At 39.5% G+C, this 26,707-nt stretch overlaps 1 protein-coding gene across 1 annotated transcript in view; it reads left to right on the top strand.

Moving 5' to 3' along the window:
* The window catches only part of LOC133400082 (metal transporter CNNM4-like), a 66,663-nt gene extending 41,697 nt beyond the window's left edge, over window positions 1–24,966 (top strand). Inside the window, 4 exon segments of the mRNA XM_061672311.1 lie at window positions 205–374; window positions 12,519–12,615; window positions 18,239–18,432; window positions 21,316–24,966. Of these exon segments, the coding sequence (XP_061528295.1) occupies window positions 205–374; window positions 12,519–12,615; window positions 18,239–18,432; window positions 21,316–21,579 (725 nt within the window). The 3' untranslated portion in view covers window positions 21,580–24,966.
* Window positions 24,967–26,707: the final 1,741 nt, after the last annotated feature.

The following is a 26,707-nucleotide window of genomic DNA, read 5'->3' as shown; positions in this document are numbered from 1 at the left end:
TAAATAAAGCACTTTTCCTATGCAGCAGTGCCCGCATTTTAAATCTAAAAAATCGCCGACGATCAGGCTCATTTAATCATGGCATCCAAAACTGTGATCACGATTAAAATTCTATTACTTGTGGAATTACTTTGGAATTAACTGTTGCTAACCACATTCGCACTGTGTATGTATGTGTGTGTGTACGTGTACGTGTGTGCGTAGAGGTGACCCTGTTCAACCCAGCTCAGATCTCCGACAAGGTGCTGCTGCGTATACTGCGGCACCCCGACGTCATCCAGGAGATCAAGTTCAACGAGAGCGACAAGCGCTCACCGCATCACTACATCTACCAGAGGGGAAAATCTGTTGACTACTTCATACTCATACTGCAGGTAAAACGTTGTCCATGCAATCTTCTGTACACCTCTAATGTATCACAATTACTTAATTAACAATGCTCTGTATGCCTCTAATGTGCCATATTAGTACATCAGATTTAGTGGTCTATGCTAATGATTCTCAACTGGTGGGTCGGGACACAAACGTGGATTGCGGATCCATTTTTTGTGGGTAGTGGACAGCGAGGACAAACATTTTTTTTTTTTTTTTTTTTTAACCTTTCATGTTCAGTTGCATGGCCATGCAGAATGGTGGATTTGTATGCCTTTTGTGCTGGAACAGTTTTGCTGTCCAACAGGGGAGTTTGAAATACTTCCTCTGCTTATTATTATCATTTTTTAATTATTCTGATGTTGATTGAAAATGCAGCCAGACAGAAATGGGATGTAGGGAATGGACAGAGGGACAGAACGGACAAGGGGAATAGCGGTGCCAACCACAGCAGAACAATAGTTAGACAGTCTAGAAATTTGACTACAAGCAACATTACAAAGTCAAATTGCATTCTTATTTGTGAATGGGGGGTGCACCTATTAGTGAATAAACACCATATCACATGCATGTTAGTCAACTGGTGTACGGAGTTGCTGTGCTGGCACATCAGGAAAGGGCGGGCCCGGACCCCTCCACCCACAAGGGGAGGCCGAGTCAGTGCGATCCTGACGGAGAGAAGCAACCCAAGACCATCACACTACCACCACCATGTTTGACTGTTGTTATGATGTTCTTTTTCTGAAATGCTGTGCTACATTTACGCCAGATATAACAAGAGACACACTTTCCAAAAAGCTCAACTTTCATCTCGTCAGTCCATATCATATTCTCCCAAAGGTCTTGGGAATGAATCAGATATGTTGTTTGCAAAAGTAAGACGAGCCTTTGTTCTTTTTGGTCAGCAGTGGAAGCCTTGGAACTCTGCCATGGATGCCATTTTTGACCAGTCTCTTCCTTATTGTTGTGTCATGAACACTGACTTTTACTGAAGCAAGGGAGGACTGTAGTTCTTTAGAAGTTGTCCTGAGTTCCTTTGTGGCCTCCTGGATGAGTCATTGCTGTTTTCTTGGGGTAATCTTTGTAGGCCAGCCACTCTTGGGAAGGTTCACCACTGTTCCATGTTTTTCTCCATTAGGCTCTCCCTGTGGTTCACTGGAATCCTTCGCTTTAGAAATGGCTTTTGTTACACTTTCCAGAATGATGGATGTCAATTACTTTATTTCTCGACTGTTCTGGAATTTCTTTGGATGGTGTCAGTTTGTTTAGATCTTTTGTCTGACTTGATATTGTCGGGACATTCTGTTTAAGTGATTTCTTGATGGAACAGTCTGAAGGTAATCAGGCTTGGGTGTGATCAGTGAAAATTAACCAAAAATTGTGATATGACACCATTATTTCCCTTAATAAATTGAATCACCATTTAAAAACAGCATTTTAAGTTCACTTGGGCTATATTTGTTTAGTTACATTTGTTTGATGATCTTAAACATTAAAGTGGGGGAAATTGCAAAAATATAAGAAATTGAGAAGGGGGCCAATGATGCTTGCAATTCATAAAAACTATCCATCCATCCATCCATCCATTTTCTGAGCCGCTTCTCCTCACTCGGGTCGCGGGCGTGCTGGAGCCTATCCCAGCTGTCATCGGGCAGGAGGCGGGGTACACCCTGAACTGGTTGCCAGCCAATCGCAGGGCACATACAAACAGACAACCATTCGCACTCACAGTCACACCTATGGGCAATTTAGAGTCTCCAATTTATGCATGTTTTTTGGGATGTGGGAGGAAACCGGAGTGTCCGGAGAAAACCCACGCAAGCACGGGGAGAACATGCAAACTCCACACAGTCGGGGCCGGGGATTGAACCCGGGTCCTCAGAACTGTGAGGCTGACGCTCTAACCAGTCGGCCACCGTGCCGCCTCATAAAAACTAAAGTATTTAATTTTGTATACCAAATCATTTGCATTACAAATGGTTGTCTTTTGCCATTTTCCCACTGTTCGCACCTGTAGTCGTGCTGCTGGATCCTTCCTCCACTGAAAAGATCTGTCAGCTTTGCACATTTTGGTTCACATCTAGTGTGGGGGTAGGGGCTCGGAGATGAACTGCTTGGGGCTTGTCTGCTGCTAAACAACAATTGTTGGTTGCACCACGTACGGCACAACAGCAAGGGTCCGACGAAGTCACAAATCATATACACATGCTGCAGACTATAATCTATACCAGTACTCCAACCGGGACACTCGGCTTGGCATGCATGGCGCACGAGACCGATGCGGTCATGCACGTATTTGTTGACATAAGGCTACCCTATAACTCATCTTGTATTTGTTGGATAGCAATTTGTATGTTTGTATGTGTTATATTTTATTATAAAATGGCTGTGTGGATTGGTAATTTTATAGGAATTATCATATTTATAAAAAAATAATTTTAAAAAAATGATGCTTGCCCAGGTCGGCCTGGAATGGACAGGCCGTCCAGGAGTTGTCCCGAAATTCCCTATTGCCACCCCACCCCTGGCGTCACAGACAGACCAGTATGCCATTGTGTCTTGCCAGTGGGTGGCCACCACCTAACTACTATATATTGACGCTGGCCTGGCCGCTACTTTTATTCATTTTAAATGACAACTGTGAGCGGTCAACTCATCTAAACTACTGGTGAGCAAACCAGCTAGTCTGCACCTACCTTGTAAAGTCTGGTAAGCTGGTAAACTCCTCCCGCCGCAAGTCACCCACAATTTCTTTTTGCACGCAACATTATTAATGCTGCTACATTTGTCACGGGAATAAAACCATAAAGTTGTTTCCCCGAGTGACGTCACGTGTGAGCCTCAAAATTACGTTCGTGCCTGCGTGTGTGTGTTGGGGGGGCTATACCGCTAACTGCATAGATTGCCCGCTAATTTGTCTCTCGTTTTCATTTCACTCGTTATAACAAACAGTCATGTGCAAAGGTTAGCTAGCAAATTTATCTATCTATCCATCCACCCATCCATCCTTCCTTCCTTCCTCCCTCCCTCCCTGATAGCTGGGATAGGCTCCAGCACGCCCGCGACCCTAGTGAGAAGCGGCTCAGAAAATGGATGGATGGATGCTTGTTACAGACAAACTTCTTGTTCATAATAAAATACTTTGCAAATATATCTCGAGTCACTGTCAATGTTGACTTATTACGAAACTATGTTCTGCCATGGCCATGCTTTACCTCCTCAAAAAAAGGGTGCGACCAAATCATGTGCAACCAACTGAAAAAGCTGGTCACACCAGTGCTACTAGTGCAACAGTTAGTGTAGAGCCCTGAATTTGGTAACATTCTAGAGCTCTGAATGGTCTGTACATCGCTAATGTATCATATTTCTAACATACTTAATGGCCCACGCACCTCTAATGTTCCATATTTCCATAAGCATATGATCTGTGTGACTCTAAAGTACCATATTTACACCATTGTAAATGGTCTGTTCACCTCTAGTCCACCATATTCAACCATGCTTAATGGTCTTTGCACCTCACGTACCAAATATACTGTACATCAAATGTAATGGTTTGTACACCACGGATTCTCAGCATTTCTTGTGACTAATGGTGACAGTAAATGCCATGTTGGAATGGGTTCCTAAATTGCGAATTTCTACCTGCGTTTGTTGCATCAACAAAAAGGATGGTAGCCGTGATTTGCTGATTTGGAAACATCTTTAGGAATGTGTTCTGTTTGTGTGCATTTTTCCATTAGTGATGTGGCCAGTGTGAATGTGAATGTGATGTGCTTTCTCCCTTGCTCACTGTTAACACCACATTGTCTAAGTGAATTGACTTGTCAACAAAAAGCAGTCTTAGGTGTGTGTTGTTTTAATGTTTTACATTCGCGCTGTTACTGCTCATATTTTTGCTCATATTGTCATTGACTTCATAATACACTCAGCGGGGCCGGTATTGACCAACTTTTTGAAAACAAATGACTTTGATTTGATGTCATACAAAATACAAATCGATAATCAACAATGTTGACCATAATGAATTTTGATAATTAAAAATGTTGGCAACGAATTTCATTATTGATTTGTTGTGTCGTGCTATTATTATGTCAGTCACCCGTTGCATCGTATTATTATTATTACACGTGTAGCGTGATCCTGCCATAAAACGTCACAAGAAGAACAAAGGGTAGTTGAAGTCGTGACACATGGAGTTTGTTTTTGTTTGGTTTTTTTCCTTACATGACTTGGGCCGAGAAAGTGGTCCAATTTGTTAGAGCATTTCACTCTACACAATGCTAGACAATGTTTTGCTTGCAGCTTAGCTTTGCAAAGCATGGCAACGGCGCAGCACGGGCATGACACAACAATTGAAATGAAAATTTTTTTTTTTTTTTTTTTTTTCCACCCTGCTGCCAGGTCGGCATTGCAATGAAAATGTGGTCTGAAATAACTTAACTGGATAAATAAAGGTTAAATAAATGTTGGTGTCATTGATGAGGAGGATCAAATAAGCTCAGTAGCAGTGTGGATGTGCACAGCAGTTTGATAGCGATATATACTGTAGATAGCGATCAATACTCCAAATAAGAAGCAAAACAATCTTGTTTCAAGCAGTTTATTTGTCACTCCCAGTTGTAGTTTACTGTAAAACAGACACGTGAAGCAAAAAGAGTCCAAAATTGAAGTAATATACAGTAAGAAACCATGTTTTGACATGCTCACAAAAAAATTGCACCGGTGCTACTGTAATTGTAATCCTTCAAACAAAACAAATGCCGCAGCCCCGACTGACTTATCCTCTGGTATAATAAATGATATTAAAGAGACGGAAAACCACTTCATGTCGACATGCTTTGCTCTTCAACATACTGTACAATGAAGCGCATCGACACAGCAATACGGTGGTGGGGTGGGTGACTACGGCATTCGGGAATTGACAACCTTTTTTTGTAACATCTTTATTGAACATATACAAATAAAAAATCAACACGAGTCTATTGAGAGAGTGGCAAAAAAAAAAAAAAAAAAAAGCCACAATTAAACAAGGAATGTACAATGTAGATGTTCAAAAGGAGTAAGAGGAAATAAAGAACTTATCAGGTCATTAACTTAAAGGGACAATGCGTAGGAATCACTCCTATCTATCGTTGAAATTGTGTATTGCATCCAAGCGAATAGTGCACTCTAGCACCTCAGTTTTCCAAACATGCAGTGCAACAGTGGTATCCATCGCAGATCAAAAACCCTCAAAGATAGGAAAATATCAAATATTGTATAGCATACATGTAAGTTTTGGGGTCTTGGTCCATGGCCTATTGTCAAGCATTTTGACAAAATGTATCGTTTTAAAATTATTCATAAGTTGTTACTTTAAGAGCTCTGGAATGTTCATGCCCCAACCTGTTTGTACACTTTTCTGTACTGTTGATTTTAAATAATGCCCTGTTTTTCAATAATAGGAGACTTTAAGACAATAAGACTTTGATTTGGATCTTTTGATGTTGACCGCTGTTAGTGCTTTTATTTTGCAGGGGTTATACTTCTTGCTGTCCTCTCCACTAGTTTCAGTATTGACCAACCTTTTTTGAACAAATAACGTAATAAAAGGTTTTTGATTTGTTGTTTATTCACAAAAAGTTGTTCAGTGACTTGGTTACGATTCCCGTATTAGCTGCTTGTGTGTGGTTACGATTCCCGTATTAGACTTCTTGTCCCTTGTGAACAAAAGGTTGTCTTGCAGGTATATGTGTTAGTCACTAAGCACAGGGTGGCAACACCCATGCACTCAGTCGTGCACACATACACACACGCACACACATTTTAATCTTTGTTGGAGAGACACTTGACTCCCTTGTGAGTTATTAAACACCGATTTTGAACTTTGGCCACACATGCACACACACACACACACACTAAAACAGTTGCAGCTCTGCATGCCATTGAGGCTCGGGTAGGGAGTGATGCGATTGGACCCCCTAGGCCAAATATTTCACCTTGTCACATGGTTCTTCTAACATTCTCTGGTGTATGATGAGACAATGATTGTGATTTCAAATTGTAGTATTGTAGTAAAGGGGACTACAGGCCACAAGTGGGCGATCCAGATAAAGGTGCAGCAGTTCAAGAAATGTTACGATCCACTCGATTTCGGGCCATGGGTTTTAGCTTTGGCCAGTTGATGCAGTTAAAAAAAGCGTGACTTTACAACTGAACTAATCTGAGCATGAAATTTTAGATCAGTATCCACTCACTCCTAGATTTGTTACGGTGGGTTTTAATCAGAATCATCTTTATATGCCAAATATGTCAAGAACGGAATTTAGGTAGTTGTAGCCGTTCTAGTATGACAACAGACAGTCACTGTGACAAAATATACTATAAATTGTAAGTCAACTGTTTAAGAAGTGAATGGCAAGAGGGAAGAAGTTTCATGGCCACAGGTGTCAGGGCGACAGGCCTGTAGTCATTCAGACCCAAGATTGCAGGTCTCTTGGGGACTGGGATGATGGTGGAGTGTTTGAAACAGGATGGTACTTCACAGAGTTCCAGAGATCTGTTGAAGAATGGGGTGTGAAGACTGGAGGGAGCTGGTCCGCGCAGACTTTGAGGCAGGATGGAGACACAAGATCTTGTTGATCTTTTGTTGTTTGAAGATGCGTCTCACATCCTGTTTGTGGATGGTCAATGCAGAAGGGGATGTCAGAGGTGTGATGCTTGTCGTCGGGGGTGCGGCTGAATGGGTGTAGGGTGTGAAAAGTATCCTTTTCAAATCTGCAATAGAAGGTGTGCAAGTCGTCAGCTAGTCCTTTATTTTTCTCCGCTTGGGGGAATGGTTGCTTGTAGTTAGTGATTGTAATCTACGCCAGACTGATGCAGAGTCGTTAGCAGTAAACTGGTTTTCCATTTTTTATGCATACCGTAATTTCTCATGTATAACCAATCATGTATAATACGCACCCCCAAAGTTGACCTCAAAATTCTGGAAAACCCTTCTACCGCTGTATAATACATTTTTACAATGCATGATTTTGTTGATATGATCAAATTACCTGTATTTCATTAGTTTTTTAAAAGAATTATTCTGAAGTTAAACACTTTATTTGAACTTGTAATACTTTCTTTTTATTTGCTTGCTCTTATTTTGAAATTCACAGCCCTACTTTTATTTAGTAAATGAGAAAACACACAGTTGTGCTCATATGTTTGAATACCCAGGCAGAATTTGTAAGATGGGTACAATTCTTTAAAGAAAACATGAAGGGCCAGGTAAAGCACATTTCATTGTATTTTAATGGGATTCAAATTAAACTGTCAAGCATTTCAGAAAAGCATTATCATTAAACAAAGCATAACCATACAGATATTAATGATGGTTGTTGTATAGTCATCAGTCGTATTTAAAACACAATATTTCACAAATTCTGCCAGGGTATGTAAACTTATGAGCACAACTGTACATATATGCAGTAATACGTACCCCTGTCATATTGGAATGAAAGTGTAGACTACACCTTTCTCATAACCTCTTGGTGGTGGTGGCATATTAGAATGAAAGTGTACGCCTTTCTTATAACCTCTAGATGGCAGTGGCATATTGGAATGAAAGTGTACAGCTTTTTCATAACCTCTAGATGGTGGCATACATTTATAAAATGTAAAGGTTTTTTTCCCCTATACCTATGTATAATGTGCACTATTGCTAATTACTATTAATGTGCATTATACACAAGAAATTACGGTAATTTCTCTTGGCGATATTAATTTCCTTTGTCAGCTGGTTTCTGTCCCGATTGTACAGGGCTCTGTCCCCACTCTGACGGGCGTCCTCTTGGCGAAGTTTGGCAGTGAACCAAGGCTTGTTGTTATTGAACGTGTGAAATGTCTTTGTTAGTACACACACATCTTCACAGAAACTGATACAGGATGTAACACTGTCCGTATATTCAGCCAGACTGCCAGTTGAAGTTTTGAAGACACTCCAATCGGTACTGTCTAAACAGTCTTGAAGTTCACTGTTTTCACCATAGGCTTCGTCCATTGAAGTTTGTGCCTGTATGTTGGTGTTAAGGGAATTAAACGGTGATCAGACGAGCCCAAAACTGCAGGGGAAATAGCATGGTACAAGTCCTTCAGCGTGGTATAGCAGTGGTCTATGTTGTTTACCCTGGTAGGACAGTCAATGTGCTGCTTGTATGTAGGTAGTTTGTGGTTGAGTTTTGCTTTGGTAAAGCCCCCAAGAAAAATTGAGGGGTGAATGTGGGTTCTTTTTTTGAAGTTCGTTTACTTGGTCAGCCAGAATTTGTAGTGCGGTGCTCGTGTTAGCCTGGAGAGAATGAATGAAGCAAACTCGCACAGCGAGTAGCATGACTTAGATCAAAAACAGCTTACTCCAAGTCCAGGCTGCAGTGTCTGTTGAGCTCCACGATGTCGGTACACCATTTTTGTTGATAGAGAAACATATTCCGCCATCTTTTGTTTTCCCTGATAGCTCCGTGTCGCGGTCCGCTCAGTGAAGTTGGAAGCCAGGAACCATTACGGCGTCATGTGGGATGCGTTCACAAAGCCACGTCTATGTGAAGCAGAGGGCGGTGGAACCTCCAGTCTTTACTGGCCTTTTTGAGAAAATGAACCTCGTCCATTTTGTTGGGTAGAGAGCGTAGATTTGCGAGAAGAATTGACGGGGCGGAATTTGAAATCCTCACTGTCGAAGCATAACTTGCACTCCGGCACGCTTCCCTCTGTGATGTCGTTTTTGCTTCCTCCATGCTCCATAGACCGCAGCTGCTCCACCGGTAAGTAAACAACTGTGTGGATTTGTGAAAGTTGGTGAAAGAAACTCCGGAGTAGATTCCCTAATGTTTAGTCTTGTATGTCCTTGTGTAAATTGCGTAATGTCTCCAAAGACGAACAAAAAGGACAAAAACATTGACAATGCAAGAGAGCGTGTTACCAAGGCAACCACTTGTGTCGGCGCTATCTTAATCATATTTTTGCATTGTGTCAGAGCACCCAGGTCACCATTAACTGTAATGGCATCATTAGTTCCAAACAACATGACACCAGTCTTTTTATCATTAAAAAGTAAACAACTGAAAGACATCCATGCCTTAATTTCCTCGACACGCTGTAAATTGTTTTACACGGTATACATTTTGTCGCTTGAGTGGCATGTACACTTGAATGTCATCCACCTAAAAATTAAATGAGATGCCATGTTTTTGGAGGATTGTCCCAAGAAGAAAAAAGACATAAGAAAAATAAAAGAGCCCTAAAAATGGAACCTTGAGGCACTGCAGACCTGAAAGGGGCAGTAGAATTGTCTACCTATAAGGTAGAACAGAAAACACTTCAAACTGGACTGGAGTGGAGGATCTGATAGTCCATCCATCCCTTTGCTTTACCGCTTATCCTCACTCGGGTCGCGGGGTGCTGGAGCCTATCCCAGCTATCTTCAGGCGAGAGGCAGGGTACACCCTGATCTGGTCGCCAGGCAATCGCGGAGCACATATAAACAAACAACCATTCGCACTCACATTCACACCTACGGCCAATTTAGAGTCCACAGTATCAAATATGATAGAGTGACCCGAGTCTGTGGCTAAAAGAACATCATTATTAACTCTCAAGAGTGCTTGCTCCTTACTGTGCCGTTTTAAAACTAGACTGGAACACCGCAGGTATGTAATGTTCATCTACATGTGATTTTAACTGGCAGTAGACCATTTTTTCTAAATGTTTTTAAATAAATGGGATCTTAGTGATGGGCCTAAAATTTGAGAGGTTGGAGGTCTCTAAGCAAGGCTTGTTGATCAGTGGTTGGATCACAGAGTGATTAAAACTTTCCGGTACATTACCATTTACAGAACCCTCTCGCACACAACTGAAGCCTCCAGGTAAGCCGGTTGTGGAGCATTAAGGACAAAACAAAACAACGAAACAAAACATGGGATTGTTACAGTTTGTCACAACCGTATCATAAAAATGCTTTCTTATGGCAGCTCTCACTGTTGTTTGATAAAAAGCCTCCAGTGGCTGCACTAGGGTCGCTGAGCTTTCCGTGCCACGACGAGAGCCGCTACCCACCACCTTGCTCGCAAGCTAACGGGCTTTAGCTTACTAAAGTAACTCTCAGCTGCTCTGGATTCAAGCGATGGCGCTGAAGTCCTTATAAAGTGGAGGAAGAGACTCATTGCGGACGCCCCAAGTGCGCCACTGGCCTTGTTTTGTCCACGCCCAAAAAAATCAGGAAAACTAAAACGGGGAAAAATAGTTTAACGCTGTTATGTATCCACAATTGAGTACTCCATAGTCCTGTCTTTGCATGTGTTCAACATCCATTTGCTGAACCGCTTATCCTCACTTTAAATGTACAATGTATTTAGAAACAAACCTCTGAATTCATTTTACAGGGTCTTTAAAACCATATATTTAAACTAAGTCAAGAGTACTGTACAATAGTATGAGTCAAATTTTGAAATGTCTTTGTCCAACGGTTTATCTGGACAACAAACATTGATATTTACAGTGGGTACGGAAAGTATTCAGACCCCCTTAAATGTCATATTCCAGCCATTTGCTAAAATCATTTAAGTTAATTCTTTTCCACAATAATGTACACACAGCACCCCATGTTGAAAGAAAAAAATTGAATTATTGAAATGTTTGCTGATTTATTAAAAAAGAAAAACTGAAATCGGTCATATTGGCATTATTGCAGCCCGGAAGTCAGTAAAGTCTCCCATAAAAGTCTTTGTTGTATTTAGGTGGTTTGTATATAATCGTGCATAACTGTGGGAGAGAAGTGCCGAGCTCGAACAAGTGTCAAAGCAATAAGGTATAGTTGGAGTGAGCTGTTTACAAACATTTATCCCTGTAAACAGTCGCTTGGTCTTCCCCACGACTAGACGACACTAATGTACCATATTTACACCTTATGTAAGGTTCTGTGCAACTCTAAGGTCCTAGATGTACATGATAGTGCCGTCCAGCTGTTGTGGCTGTAGTGATGCTAAGTGTGGATTAAGTGTCCTGTCGTTGTTGTTGCAACATTTCAAACATTCCAGCCGGCCTGTTGGGCTGGACTGTGCAGACAAGCAAGCCAGAGAGGCCTCCTTAACCTCCATCACCATCAGCAACCAATCCTTACCCCCACAAATAGAATATTGCCATGTGACTCAGATGTTGTACATGTCAACTTGAACTGTCTTGTACAGTTCTGACTGCACTGACCCCTGACGGCCAATTTGTGTAACGACAACTCACCAGGCGGCTTATAAAATCTTTCATCTTATTTTCCCCTGCGTTTTATTTTTTAAATCAAATTTACCAATAACTTCAAAAACTATATAATTTTATATTTAGTAAATACTAAAACACTTTTTATATTTTTGTATTTCCCCAGATATCTTTTTTCCCCACAGTATAACATTTATAAATGAAATATTAATTTTAATATTGTATATTGGTTAGTAAATTTATTCAATAACAGAAAATAAAAATGACTTTCAATTTGATGCTTTAAATAATTCAATAAAAGTATATACAATAGATAAAAACAAAAATGAATATAAAATCTTAAATGAATGAGACAAAATACAAATTAATAAATGTAATATTGAATAATGGTTTTTAAATTAAGTCAATAATGCTGCTACAATAAATTTAAAACTAGTAAAATGTAATGTTTTGAATAAGGAAAATATGAAAATTTAAAAAAATGAAATACAAGAATTAAAACAAAAAGTTAAAATCATATAAAAGTCTGTGATTGGCTGGCGACCAGTCCGGAGTGTACCCCGCCTCTCACCCAGAGTTAGCTGAGATAGGCACCAGCACATCTGCGATCCTAGTGATTATAAATGGTATGGAAAATGGCTGGATCTATAAAAGTAAATGCTATATAATATAAAATATATTATTTGAGATATGTTAAATGGATCCTTTAACTTACAGTGATTACAATTATATATTTAATTTTCCCTGCTTAATTTTTTAAATCAAATATTTAAAATAGAAATTGGATCCTATACATGAAATTATTTCATAATTAACAAAACAATAAGTATTCAAAAAAACTAATTTACATATTATATAAGAATAATAATAGAAGTAAATAAAAAATGTATGTAATAAATGATATCCTTTTCTGTCTCCATAAGGGCCGAGTGGAGGTGGAGGCCGGCAACGAGAACATGAAGTTTGAGACGGGACCCTTCTCTTACTATGGGATTATGGCGCTCAGTACTCCCATGATGGGTGAGTATCACCAGACACAAGTCCCCCAACTCACCCCTTTCCTTCCCTCATTTGTACCAATTCCGTAGTGGGCATTCATCAGAGTATCAGCCTTGGAATTCACTCCCAAAATGGCTGCTTCAAACCCAAATGGCCAACTTCCTGCTCAATATCGGGCACGGATCCTTGAGACTTTTTCATACGTCTTGTCATGATAGACATGTCCGTTCAATTTGGTGTCAATCGGTGAAACTGGTGTCCAGGGCTGAATGTTGGGAGGTCATGTTGGGGACCCCTTAAAATACATACATATTTACTAGGATTCTTTTTCAACTGGAAGAATAATAATAAGAGGCCCATAATGTACGGCAGTAACTCATATTCGTTTCCAGTGAGGGTTGGACTCCACCCAGGCTGTCCTATGTTATTGATTATGTTCATACCCGTTATGGACAGAATTTCTAGGTGTTGAGGGGGTTCCAGTTTGGTGACCTCAGCATGGCATCTCTGCTTTTTGCAGAGGATGTGATTCTGTTGGCTTCATCGAGCTGCAATCTTCAACTCTCACTGGAGCGGTTTGCAGCAGAGTGTGAAGCGGTTGGAATACAATCAGCATGTCCAAATCTGAGGCCATGGACCACAGTCGGAAAAGGGTGGAGTGCCCTCTCCGGGTCGAGTAAAAGATCCTGCCCCAAGTGGAGGAGTTCAAGTATCTCGGGGTCTTGTTCACAAATGATGGAAGGGTGGGGCAGGAAATTGACAGGCAGATCAGTGCAGCGTCTGTGGTGATGCGGATTCTGTATCGGCCTGTTGTGGTGAAGAAGAAGCTGGGCCGAAAGGCGAAGCTCTCGATTTACCAGTCGATCTACGTTCCCACCCTCACCTATGGTCACGAGCTGTGGGTCGTGACTGAAAGAACAAGATCGCGGATACAAGAGTCCGGGCTCTCCCTTAGAGAGGGTGAGAAGCCTCGGTCATCTGGGAAGGGCTCAGAATCGAGCCGTCGCTCCTCCGCATTGAGAGGAGCCAGATAAGGTGGCTCGGGCATGCCAATGGAATAGCTTATTTTAATAAAATAATTCATGCTCATTTTGTAGTAATTCATAATTAATTAAATTTTAATGACCCAATTGATGTATAAAATATAAAAGTTAAATGTACTTTCATGTGCAAAATTGTTAATTATACTAGTATATTTTATTCTATTTGCAATAGGTAAATTCACCAATTATTTATTGGGATAGTAATCAAATAAATGCCTACCAATTTTAGGGGAAATATACGTCTCAATTAATGCAACAAATAAAATTTATTTTGATTAAAAAAATTAATTAATGCTCATTCTGTAATGATTTGATCTTTGGCTTCGTCTTCAGTGTAACTCGCTGTAACATTATTGAATCTCCTCTCCGCCCCCTCTCTCTTTTTCTGTCTACTCTTCCTCCCTCATTACTCCTTCTCACAGGGTCTACAGGTTGCAACGTATGAGACATTCTTCCATATCATAACCCCTCACAATATTGTTTACGAGACGCTCATTGGAGACCAAACCCACCTTAGTTTTGCATGTGCTCACCCTGTCGGTCTGTTCGTCTAATGGCGTACCGCCTTTTGTCCTCCCAGTCACCCTTTGTACTTTCTCCTCTCAGCGGCCGCCCCCCGTCCTCGCCACCTCTCCTTTAAGAGATTTTCTCTGTTTGCTCGGTTACCAGGTAACCTCCGGCATGTCGGGGTCTCTTTAACACCTAGGGGAGGGTGGGGGATGATAGTTGGGCTCTTGGTAGACTGGCTCTTGATCGGGCTGGACAAAGCCTACAAAGTACTTGAAAAATATCCAAAGTATCAATAGGCGTTAACATAGCAGTCTCCTTCCTGTCAAACACAAGATCCCAATCAAAGCCCTTGTTCACAAAAAGTTGTTAGATAACGATGGTATAGTTCTATCAAGACAGTGGCAATAGGAACAAAAACAAGAAGTACAAACTAAACAAAATAAACCCAACATTGCCGAACTAATTTTGGGTAAACCCTTTATTTACAAAATGATGGCGATTAGTGGCTAGCTTGAGCCACTAACATAGCAGTCTACATCTTCACTCACCGCTCCTTCTTGACAAAAAACAGAAAGTAGAAACCAACCAAAATAAAACCAACACTGCTGAAGAAAGTTTCGGTAAACCCTGCACTTAAAGAAAAATGCTTGATAGCTAGTGGCTAGCACCAGGAGCTAACGTAGCATAACGCACAACAACACTGGCCACAAAAGAGTTGAATCAAAGTCTATTAGTCACAAAAAGTCGCTCAATGCACCAACTGTTTTTACTCAGGGCATTTAAAAAAACAAAAACAGGAAATGGATACCTACTGAAATGTAACCAACATTACTCAGCAAAATTTTAGTTTGGTTGGCTTGTGAGTCCTATCAAGCTCACAGCATTGGAATGAAGCCATGTAGAAGAAACCTACAAAAATAAAAACATTGTTGAACAAAATATGGGGGAAACAGTTTTTTTTTAAAATGGTAGTGATGCCAAGAATGCTGTCAAGCTATCTGCAATGGAACAAATAAAAAATCCTTTGTTCACAAAACGCTGGTCTATTAAATAAAATGGTAGCAAAAATAAACCTACCATGATAAAACCTACATTGCCAAACAAATGAGGAAACCCTGCATTTAAAAAATGGTATCGCCCATCAAGTTAATGGAAATGAATTAATTCAAATCCTTTGTTTACAAAAAGCTGTTTGATAAGAAAAACAGGTAGGAGAAACCCACCAAAATAAAACCTACATTCCTGAACTAAGTCTCAACTAACAAAACCATGCAGTTTACAAAATGGTAGCTCGCTATCGGCGAGCGTGAGGCTCTAACGTAGAAGTCTACATCTTCACTCGGAGCTCCACAAATTCTTAGCAGTTTTTTTATTCACAAAAGGCCAACATTGTACCAAGACTTTTTAGCCTCTGTGATTCTAGTTTGTAGTGTATTTTATGTGTATAGTGTATATATATATATTTTATATATATATTCTATATGTAGAGTATTAAACAATGTAGCATTTAGCATACTAACGCTCTCAACATTCATTAGATTATTGATCGACATCCAGTAGGAAGCTTTTGATGATTAAAAAAGTTCAAATTATTTCGAAATAGTCTAACAACATGTAACAGTAAATGTGTAAATTGTAAATAGTTCCTTTGTTAAACAAATGTTATAATAATAATCACGACAAGATGAACCAAAAAATTTAGTTATTTGACAAAATCATGAAAATTTGTAATACCTAATGAATTATTTTATTATTATTATTATTATTATTATTATGCATGTTTTTTTCTATTACATGTATAATAATTCCTAATAAATCCTTTCAACAGCTTTTTTACTTTTCCCTCAAGTTCCCTACTGGATATCAGAAGGTTAACATAAGTATTAAACAGCTAACCACTAACTCGCAAATGCAAGTTGTCCTGGTTTGGTTTAGCTACATTTTACATAGCTTAGCTTCACTGCCCAGAACAAAACAAAACAAGAATCTAATGTTGAAGTTGCCGTGTGTAGGTAAAACCGTGTCCTATGACTCACTGCGGCCTGCTGGACGTCTCACGCTGACTGGTAATAGTAAAACCTTGTGGGTGTGCGTGTGTGTGTGTGTGCGTGTGTGCGTGTGTGCGTGCGCGCGCACGTGCGTGTGTGCGTGCGTGACACAGTTTTGATATGATGCACTGGATGATTCGTCATGGAGGTTTGTGTGTGTGTATTTGAGGCAATGTGGAAAATAACCAAAGGAATTTTTGGGGAGGCCTCCAGGCCATCGTTAAATCATTAAAAAGGTGAATAAACGGATGATTATTTGTGATTAATCGTGTGACAAAACAACAAAACATCTGATGGCAAGTTTTTCCCTTTGACTTCATATGTTCGTTTGTTTGGCCCAGTACACACATAAGGACAATCGGGCTGTTTTTGTAACGATTTTGCCCCTTCCCGACCAAGCATGTAAATTTTATGTCTTAGAAGATTATCCTAAAAGATAATTTTAAGTCTGAGACGTGTTAAAGTATATTTGTCCTGATAATTGGGTCCGAAAAGGTTCGGGGCCGACGTCCTTTACCACAAAACCTCTTCGCATGAGGGGGGAAGCTGACGTTTCCCGAGTCATGACTCCGTGAATGTGACGTGAAATGGAATCTTGCCAATCAAAGGAGTGCCCTGACTCAGGAACAACAAAGCGGCCGTAAACAACAAACATGTCCTACCCGATGTCGTTTTTGTACAGAAATGGGTTCCCTAGACGGCAAGAAGTATTTTACAAAACAGTCTTTTTATTTATATACACCACTTCCTCTAGTCCCTTCAGCAACACTGAGCAAAGATCAGTGCATAACCGGACGTGTCTGCCCGTCTTCGTTTTTGTGAGATCACGTGTGATCACGGAAGATTTTGAGATCGGCGGTGGAAAAGAATCTTTGTGTTGGAGATTATCGGACCACACCCCACAAAATACGACCAATTAAATGCCAGATTATTATTTTTTTTTTTTATCTTTGTGTGTGCTCTATCTCAGATAAAAAAAATCTTTTTAGATTTGAAAACCCCTTATGTGTGTAGTAGGCCTTAGTTAGCATAGTTAGCATGGATGAGTTAGTCAACCAGTGTTGTGGTGCATGAAAGCAGCTTTGTGACCACAAATATGGGATCACAAATGACCCTTTTGTCTGTTCGAGTTCACTTTTGTCTCACACATCACGTGTTTTTTTGGATTTTCTTGTCCGTTTATGAGAGGTGAGTGACTGGACACATAACATGACCGGATTCTGACTTAAGTGGCTAATTCTAGGACTTGGGACTGAAACCTGAAACTACAACCAACGTAAAGGCTTGAGACTTAGAGTGGTACCTGAACTTACAAGTTAAATTTATTACGTCACCACGCTTGTAACTCAAATCACTTGTATTTTAATTCGTCTTTCTCTGTTGAAATGAGTTCAAATGCAATTTATTCTTTCCTGCCACACCAAAAACACCAAGACATTTTTGTGTTGTTTGTAATAAATAAAATTGCACTCTTGTATTGTACTGTATAAAACATACAGTAATAATATAATCAACTAGAATGTAAAGAATTAAAAAATGTTTGCAACAACTTTGCTTTAGTTCAATCGACATTGTGCTTCTCCTTCTGGTGTGTGTGACTTGGCCACCAGCAGGCAGTAAAATACATACATATATATATATAATACACGTAGATTTGATGATGAAATTCAAAGTAGACTGTCACATCTAAGATGTAGTAATCTTAGTCACAGAGCAGAAATAATACTGTATATACCTGTGAGTAATGTTATATGCTCTGTCTGTATGTGCTGCTACACCGTCTGTGCTAAAATTTAGGTTAATATTTCATACAGTCTCGATGCTAGTTTCGTGAACCCAGCTATGGCAGTTCACATGATGTGTTAGCATGAAGTTAGCAGACTTTTGTAAGACAAAGTGACAGCTCAAACCAATGGACGATGCTGTAAAATGAGTGACGGCTCGTAACTTGAAAATGTCGTAAGGTGCTTATGACTTGTATGTGACTTAGTCCCACCTCTGCATTGTGTCTGTTTAATGTATGTGTGACTTGTGCCTTGGCAGAATTCCGCTCACCGTCGCACATTAGCGGCCTGAACCGCACCTCGTCGCTGAGCGGCACCGACCGGGCTGAGTCACTGTCGGTGAGCGGCAGCAACAGTCAGCTCAACACTCAGCTTAGCAGTCAGCTCAACTGCACCACCATCTACACGCCTGACTTCTACGTACGAGCCCTCACCGACCTGCAGTTTGTCAAGGTGTGTACCACAGGGAAATGAAAACCTCCTCCAAGGACCAAAAAAATCCTAAACACGAGTCCTACCATTCTGCTCTGGTCCAGCAGGTTGCTTTGAATGAGAAAGTGAATGTTTCGAGTGGGTAACAGCCCCACTTGTACCTGAACACAGAATGAATGTGAAAAGCCGCAAGACTAGTCAGCAGCAATACAAGAGCTGTAATATTATTCTAATCAGGGGTGCTCCGAGCAGGGTTTTATGCTGCCGATTCTGATACCGATCATCGAGGAGTGAGATCTGCCGATCACGACTGATATATATATTAGCTATAAATTCTTCAATTTATTTTTGGTGAATGGTATTGCGTATATGCTCCGACATGTTTGTTTGGGTTTGCTTTGCAGGTGCTGCGTGCCTGCGCAGTGTGAATGGGGACGCTACACTAGGGCTGGGCAATTATGGGGAAAAAATAATAATCACGATTATTTTGATTGATATTGAAATCACGATTAATAAACAGGATTATTTATTTTAATACTTTGTAGTTATTTATGTACCAAAACTAAACTGTAAATATAACCTAAAAGAACAACCAGACAATAAATTAGCATTAAAATAATAATTAAAATAAAATAACATTAAAATAATAGAAATTTTAAAAAATAAAGAAAATAGTCATGGCTAAAAGCGTGACAATATTTTAGCCATGACTGTATTGTCTATCATTTTTGTTGAAATTTGTAGAAATCCATCCATCCATTCATTTTCTGAGCCGCTTGTCCTCACTAGGGTCGCGGGCGTGCTGGAGCCTATCCCAGCTATCATCGGGCAGGAGGCGGGGTACACCCTGAACTGGTTGCCAGCTAATCGCAGGGCACATACAAACAAACAATCATTTGCACTCACATTCACACCTACGGGCAATTTAGAGTTTTCAATTAACCTACCATGCATGTTTTGGGGATGTGGGAGGAAACCGGAGTGCCCGGAGAAAAGCCACGCAGGCACAGGGAGAACATGCAAACTCCACACAGGCGGGGCCGGGGATTGAACCCTGCACCTCAGAACTGTGAGGCTGACGCTCTAACCAGTCTCCAACGTGGCGCGAAATTTGTAGAAATATTTTTTGTAATACTAGTTAACCTAAAACAGGAAAGGTTTGGTCTGATTTCATGTCACAGTCGGGGGGTCTTTTTATACAGTCAATGACTGTATCTGCAGTTCCTGCTGTGCAAGCCGTGGCCTCTTAAGGGCAGTGTGGTGCGATACATGCATTGAGCTACTCCATCCATCCATTCCATTTTCTGAGTAATCGGTCGGTTATTTTTTTGAGGAATCAGATAAAAAAAAAATATATATATTTCCATCCTCCATCCATCCATTTTCAGAGCTGCTTCCCCTCACTAGGGTCGCGGGCGTGCTGGAGCCTATCCCAGCTATCATCGGGCAGGAGGTACACCCTGAACTGGTTGCCAGACAATCGCAGGGCACATACAAACAAACAACCATTCACACCTACGGGCAATTTAGAGTCTCCAATTCATGCAAGTTTTTGGGATGTGGGATGAAACCGGACTGCCCGGAGAAAACCCACGCAGGCTCGGGGAGAACATCCAAATTCCACACAGGCGGGGCTGGGGAATGACCACCGGTCCTCAGAACTGTGAGGCTGACGCTCTAACCAGTCGTCCACCGTGCCGCCCATTGAGCTACTCATTTCCGGTAAACTAAAAAAAAAGAGTAGTTTTTCATTATAATTTTAACTCATTTTCCACAGGTTAGGAAGGATATATGCCCATGAGTATTGTGATATTATTTGTCTGTATGTGTTACTGCAGTGTTTGTGTGTAAATCTTCGATATTTGAAGGTAAATCCCTCCCATCATCAAATGCTAACATTAGCTATCCCGTCAATAGGGTTTCCCATTGACAGTTAGCATAAGCTGGTGTTTTCTAAAACGATGTGTGTCTTGTATCCATCCATCCAATTTCCATACCGCTTGATCCTCACAAGGGTCGCGGGCGTGCTGGAGCCTATCCCAGCCATCTTTGGGTGACAGGCGGGGTACACTCTGAACTGGTCGCCAGCCAATACAAATATAAACACAACCATTCCCGCACACATTCACACTTAAGGACAATTTAGAGTCCTCAATCAACCTACCATGCATGTTTTTGGGATGTGGGAGGAAACCGGAGTGCCCGGAAAAAACCCACGCAGGCACAGGGAGAACTCCAAACAGGCGGGACCGGGATTTGAACCCCGCTCGTCGGAACTGTGAGGCAGATGTGCTAACCAGTCATTCACCGTGCCGCCTGTGTGTCTTATATTGTAATATAAAATCAGGGTAATTATTTTTATTTGTTTAGTTTTACATTAAATGCCAAATAGGGTGTCAATAAACAGCGTAAAGCACGCTCAAATTTGGATGAATTGCACAGCTCTGATTACACTGCACACATTCTCCGCAGGCTGCAAAGTACGAGCCGTTGGGTGATCGTTTTTTTGTGATCGGCAATGAAAGGCATTGATAGACGAGCACCGATCATGTGTTTTCTATGGATATCTGCTGAGCATGATCGGTGGCCAATCGATGGGCAAAGCACTTCGAAACCTGTGATATACAGAGACCATATGAAAAAAAACTTTTTTTAATACAAAACGTCAACAAAAATTTTGTCGACTCTTCAAACAGTTGGCCGAGAGATGGCCTCGTCGGTTGATCACTCGTAAGTCGAGGGACCACTGGAATTTATAAGAGGTCAGGAAAATAAAACATCTGAATTAATTGTTTTTAAATAATCATAAAATTATATAATATGAAGTATGTTCTTTAGTTATTTGGTTATGTTATTTATTATAATACTGCAAAGGGGGTCACTAATGTCTTGCAATATGTCCAGATCACTCGCTCGCAGTATCAGAACGGGCTGATGGCATCACGTCTTGACAGCACGCCGCAGTCGCCCGAGAGCGTCCACCAGCTGCCCGCCCTGACGGGGCCCGGGACGAATGCCTCCGACGTCACCCTTGCCGAGCTGGGCACCGAGCTGGACCCTGCGGGGCCCACGGACAACGGGCCCGACGAGACCACACTGCTGCTTCTCAACCAGCGGAACTCGCCTAATGACACCAACCACCGTGGACAGCTTAACAACAGTGTCTAAAGCATCTTCCTCCTCTTCTTCCCACACGCTTGCACGCCGCCGCAGCCGAGACTCAGGGAGACTCACGCCCACTCCCCCATCGCCCCCAAAATCCAAATCAACCCTTATTCCGTAGAGAGATTCATTGTTTGAGATTGTGGATGCGCGTCTGTGTGTCAGTCACCATGGCGACAATCAGTGCGATAATGAATGTAGCGTTTCAATGGGTTGGTGTGTGCGTGTGTGTGCGTGTGTGTGTGTGTGTGTGTGTCTGTGTCTGTGTCTGTCTGTGTCACAGGAACCAAAAATAGGGAAATTTTGCTTTAAGAGAAACTTTATTTATTTTGTACCGAGAAGGATTTGGGCCACACTAGAAAAAAATAAAGTAATAAACAAACAACAAAATTGCAAGACTAAAATCTGAATACAGTGAGATTAGGATCAAGAAAAATCTGTAATATAATGCCAAAGAAGTAATAACGGAATTTTTTAATGAGGGTAAATAAAGTTGGATGTTTTCTTAGCGTAGAATTAGAACTGAAAATATTCTATTGTTTTATTTTACTGAGAAAAAAAAATAGCAATAATTTGCAGATGTTATTATACACTGTATTTTTACGGAAATGTGTGAACAAAATATCTTGCAATGATTGTCACATAAAATTTGAATGCAACACGAAAAAAAGTTTTATTTTGGGGAAATTAAATCCAAATATTACGCAAAAAATGTCTGAGTTTTATTACAGAAAAAGTTGTATAAAATCTGTAATGCTGTGAGAATAAATTTGTATTAATGTTACGTTTTAATATTTTAATAATACTGATGCTTCCACATAAGCAATATGAGAATAAAAATAAATAAATAAAATAAAAATAAATAAAAATATTTTTTAAAGAATAAAATCAGACTGCGGCAAAAAAATTATCCACACCAATTATTTTTTTTTTTAAAAAGGTCAAATTAAATTTTTCTTCCAACTTTATTACTGTGTTTTTGTTTTTCTTTCTCACGATATTGCACACTCATTTTTGCAGCTTTATTGTTGTAATATTTCAAATTTATACGTGTTGCAGTTTTTTTTTACAAGAATAAAGTAATATTTCATCCTTTAAATTTGAACTTTTTCATGTAATACTGCAATTTTGTTCTTTATAATTAATGCTTTATTCTTGCTATATTTTAAAATAATAGAACTTAATCCTTAGAATATTACCACTTAATTCTTGTAAAATTACAACTTTTTCTCATTGTGTGAATTGACATATGTCTGACTTTATTCTCATCAAATATGTTTTACTCTCATTAAAATATTTTTTCCTCATTTTCCTTTGGGGAGCCTTTTCCCACTAAATTGCAGGGTTGGCTGCCTCTTATGTTTCTATGCTTCAAATGTTTGTCATAATATTAACAACTTTTTTTTAATCACAATGTTCAGACTTTATTCTTCTAAAATTAAAACTTCAGTCGGATTAAATTTCAATTTTTTTAGCTGTAATATCAGGATTCTATAATTATCGTAAAATGTTTACTTTATTGTTGTGAAATTAAAGTGTTTCCTCAATATTATGACACTATAGTTATAAAAGGTTTGGACATTTTGGCATAATGTGTCATTTAAATTTTATTTGGATTTTTTGTTAACTATTATTAATTTCCAGTGTGGCCCCAATTATTCTCTGTACATTTGAAACAATTCTGTGTATATTTTTGTTTTGTTTTATGTCTACCAAGGTGGAGAATGTGATTTCATTGTTATGCCTCATGGTGAGATGAATGTTATTGTTTTTTCGCATTAACTGGTTTTGTTGGGTTTAATCATATGGGGGGAAACGTGTAGCACCGTTCACAGCGTAACACACTCCGGCTTTGTTTGACTGTAAAATATCAAGTGAGCCTCTTAAAGGCACACAGTCTTTTTTATTGCAACATTTGAGCTCGTTTTTATTAGGTTTAAACTGTAATTTGTCGAGGAAAATTATATTAATACTAATAATGGCTTCCCTTGTTGAGACACTGATGGCACAAGAAGGCTGCTGTTGTACTACATTCATTTTTATTTTTATTCACAGGTGAACATAACATGCTGGCAGGGCATTGTGGGAGTTTACTGTGATTTAAAAAAAAAATTTTTTTGTTATAAATAAACGTGGGATTGACGTGATAATGGTACATTAAGTTCTGGAGGCTGGAAAGAATAGAGTAAATAGAAGTTGTTTTAAAAACAGTCGGAAAATAGCTGGAAAATCTATGAATGTTACAAGAATAAAGTCGGAATATTACTAGAAAAAAAACAATTTGGTTGTGAGAATAAAATCTTAAAAAGTTGTAATATTACGATAAATCAAATTAAAACAAACATTTGAAATCGTAATTAATGAAAAAAGTCGCAAAACGTAAGCCCTTTCTTCTTTGCCGATGTTTTTTATTTTTAATTCCTGTAATTCTACGATAGTGGATGAAGTAATTGCTTTATTCTCAGAATATTTCCATTTATTATTTTGACGATTATAAAAATCCAAAGTTTTGTGTATTATGATTTCTTGTAAATGTTATTCATGTAAAATGACAAATTTGACACGTGAAATTACAATTTTCTTGTAAAATTATTTTTTTCTCAATATTACTTTTTTCCGTTAAAGTACAAGTTTCATTTTCATAAAATTTCCATTTCATTCAAGTAAAATTGCACATTCTTTCTCATAATAGTCCAACTCTATTCTCATAAAACACAGAAACAGTTGCAACAAAATTCTCTTAAAATTCGACATTTTCATATTACAACTCTTTCATAAAAGTAAAAAAAAATATTTTGTAAAATTACCGATTTGTTTGTAAAATTGAAAATGTTCTTGTAAAATGAACAATTGTATTACAATATTGCAACTTTATTATTATAAAATTACAAATGATATTTTCTTAAAATTACAATATTCATTTACGTAAAGTTACAAATTGTACTCTTGTGAAATCACACAATTTATTCTCCTAAAATTCAAAACTTCATTTTTGTAAAATGTTCTCTATATTACGCCTTTATTCTCACTGGCCAAATAAGAAGCTGTTTGATGAGGATCTGGAATAAAGATGTGCATACAGGAATGTATTTTTGGGATACCTCCCAAATCACAATCCATTACCGCTTGTCCGTTTTGCACTGCTTACAGTCACCTTGGTGAGGTCCTAGCATTTTTTTTTTTGTTCTATATGAAAATTTGCCAATTTGGTGAGTCGCGCCCCCCAACCGCCACTCTCTGTGACACGCCCACCCTTCAGTTGCCATGGAAACACTTTACATGCTCACCCGCTGCTATCTGTTGGCAATTTGAACACAACACTAATTGTGTGTATTTGTGTACTATTCCAGTATACTTAAAAAAAAAAAAAAAAAAAAGCACAGAGTAAGACCATGGTGGCAGTGTGGTACAATTTGAGTTAAAAACAAAAGTCATGGAGTGATTGTAGCATGCTGTAAATAGCGCTCAAAGGAATCTCACAGTGACAGCGATACTGCAACTAGATTTGAAAAAGAACCGGAGTCAGGGCTTGAGGCAGGCAGTGTGCTACAAATAGAACTAAAAAGTAGTACAGAGTAAGCTTGATACGCTACCAATAGAGCTGAAAAAGAAGCACGGAGTAATGGCATGCTGGCAGTGTCCTACAAATGGAGCTAAAAAGAAGCACAAAGTAAGCATGTCGTGCTAGAAATAGAGCTGACAACGACGCACACAGTGAGGGGGTGACTGCAATGTGCCACAAAAAGCTGAAAAAGAAGCACTGGTGCCGGCAGTGTGCTACAACTAACGCTCAAAAAGAAGAGTGAAGTTGTGATGCAATGTGTTACAAATACAGCTAGTAAAGAACACAGAGTGTGATGGCAGTGTGATAGACAAAAGCCTGAAAATATAGCACAGATCCGTTTTACTGTATTCTAGCATGTCAGGTCTCCTGTAATTAAAACTACAGCTAGCCAATTTTATACACACACACACACATAGGTCCCAATAGTCCAAGACACTTAACTCCATTATTGGGCTTGGGGGGAGCATTTTAACACGGTCTGCCATGCAAATCAAAAGAAAAAAAGGCCCATTATATGTCATGTTTTTTCATTGTGTTATATTTTTCTCATACCTTTTTTGTTTTTGTTCCTCATTGTGGCCATTTTGGGAATATGAAAATAGCTTTTTTTGTGTTTATTCATGATGCACTTTAATAAGGAAAGCAGTATTTCCCCTCCCACCAAAAAAGATGCCAACATTTTTAGTTTTTTTTTTTTTTTGTCACAAAAAGGACTTTGTTCAAAATGAAACTGCTTTCAGTGAAACTTCCTCGTCATTGTGTTGCCAACAGCCTCTCGGGAATTCATTTAATTTTGTATTGTTTTGGATGCACTCAATTAATCAATCGATCAACCCTGAATGCTTTCAATCAAACTGGGATTGAAGTTTATTCTCAGTGCCTGTCAATCAAGTTGGCTTTGATTTTTTTGTACCTCAAAACACTGTTGATGATCGATAATGTGTGTGCATGAGTTAATGTGTGTGTGTGTGTGTGTGTGTGTGTGTGTGGCCACTAATCCGAGAGCGAGCGACAGCGGGAATGGACTGAATAAAAAAAGTTTCCTTTGGTTCCCGCCGATAACTTTAAAGATAAATCCCAAATGACAAAAAGGTTGTAAATAGTCTTTTATAATTTCTGTCCTCATACGTTTTCATGATGAATGTTGTTGTTAATAAACCTGAGATCAACATGATCGACCTTTGCTGTCTTGTGTCGCGTCCAATTCTCACAGTTTGGTACGAGTACCACGTGCAGTACGCGGGCTCCCTGTAATGGTATGTGAAACAATCACTGAATGAAATGTTCAAACTGTGTTGTGCTGGCTTCAACTTTTTGTTATTATTTAGTACAATACATTGGTTGAGCACAGTTCAGTTTTTTTTTAACTTACTTTACAATACAGCCATCCATCAATTTTCAACACCGGTTATGTCATGGGTGTGTGTTCCGGTTTTTGTCTTCCCCTGTTTCATACACACCTGCTCCTGTGAGCATCTTCACCACCTGTGCCTCGTTCACCCTAATTCCCTAATTACACCTTGCATTTAACCTCGTGTCTCATTCGTGTACCTTGTCGTTGCGTTCCAG

This window comes from Phycodurus eques, chromosome 3 (assembly GCF_024500275.1).
Source record: "Phycodurus eques isolate BA_2022a chromosome 3, UOR_Pequ_1.1, whole genome shotgun sequence".
In the NCBI taxonomy this organism is placed as follows: Eukaryota; Metazoa; Chordata; class Actinopteri; order Syngnathiformes; family Syngnathidae; genus Phycodurus; species Phycodurus eques.
Note: the sequence above shows the minus strand (reverse complement) of the source record. Positions and strands in the feature narration are given on the sequence as shown.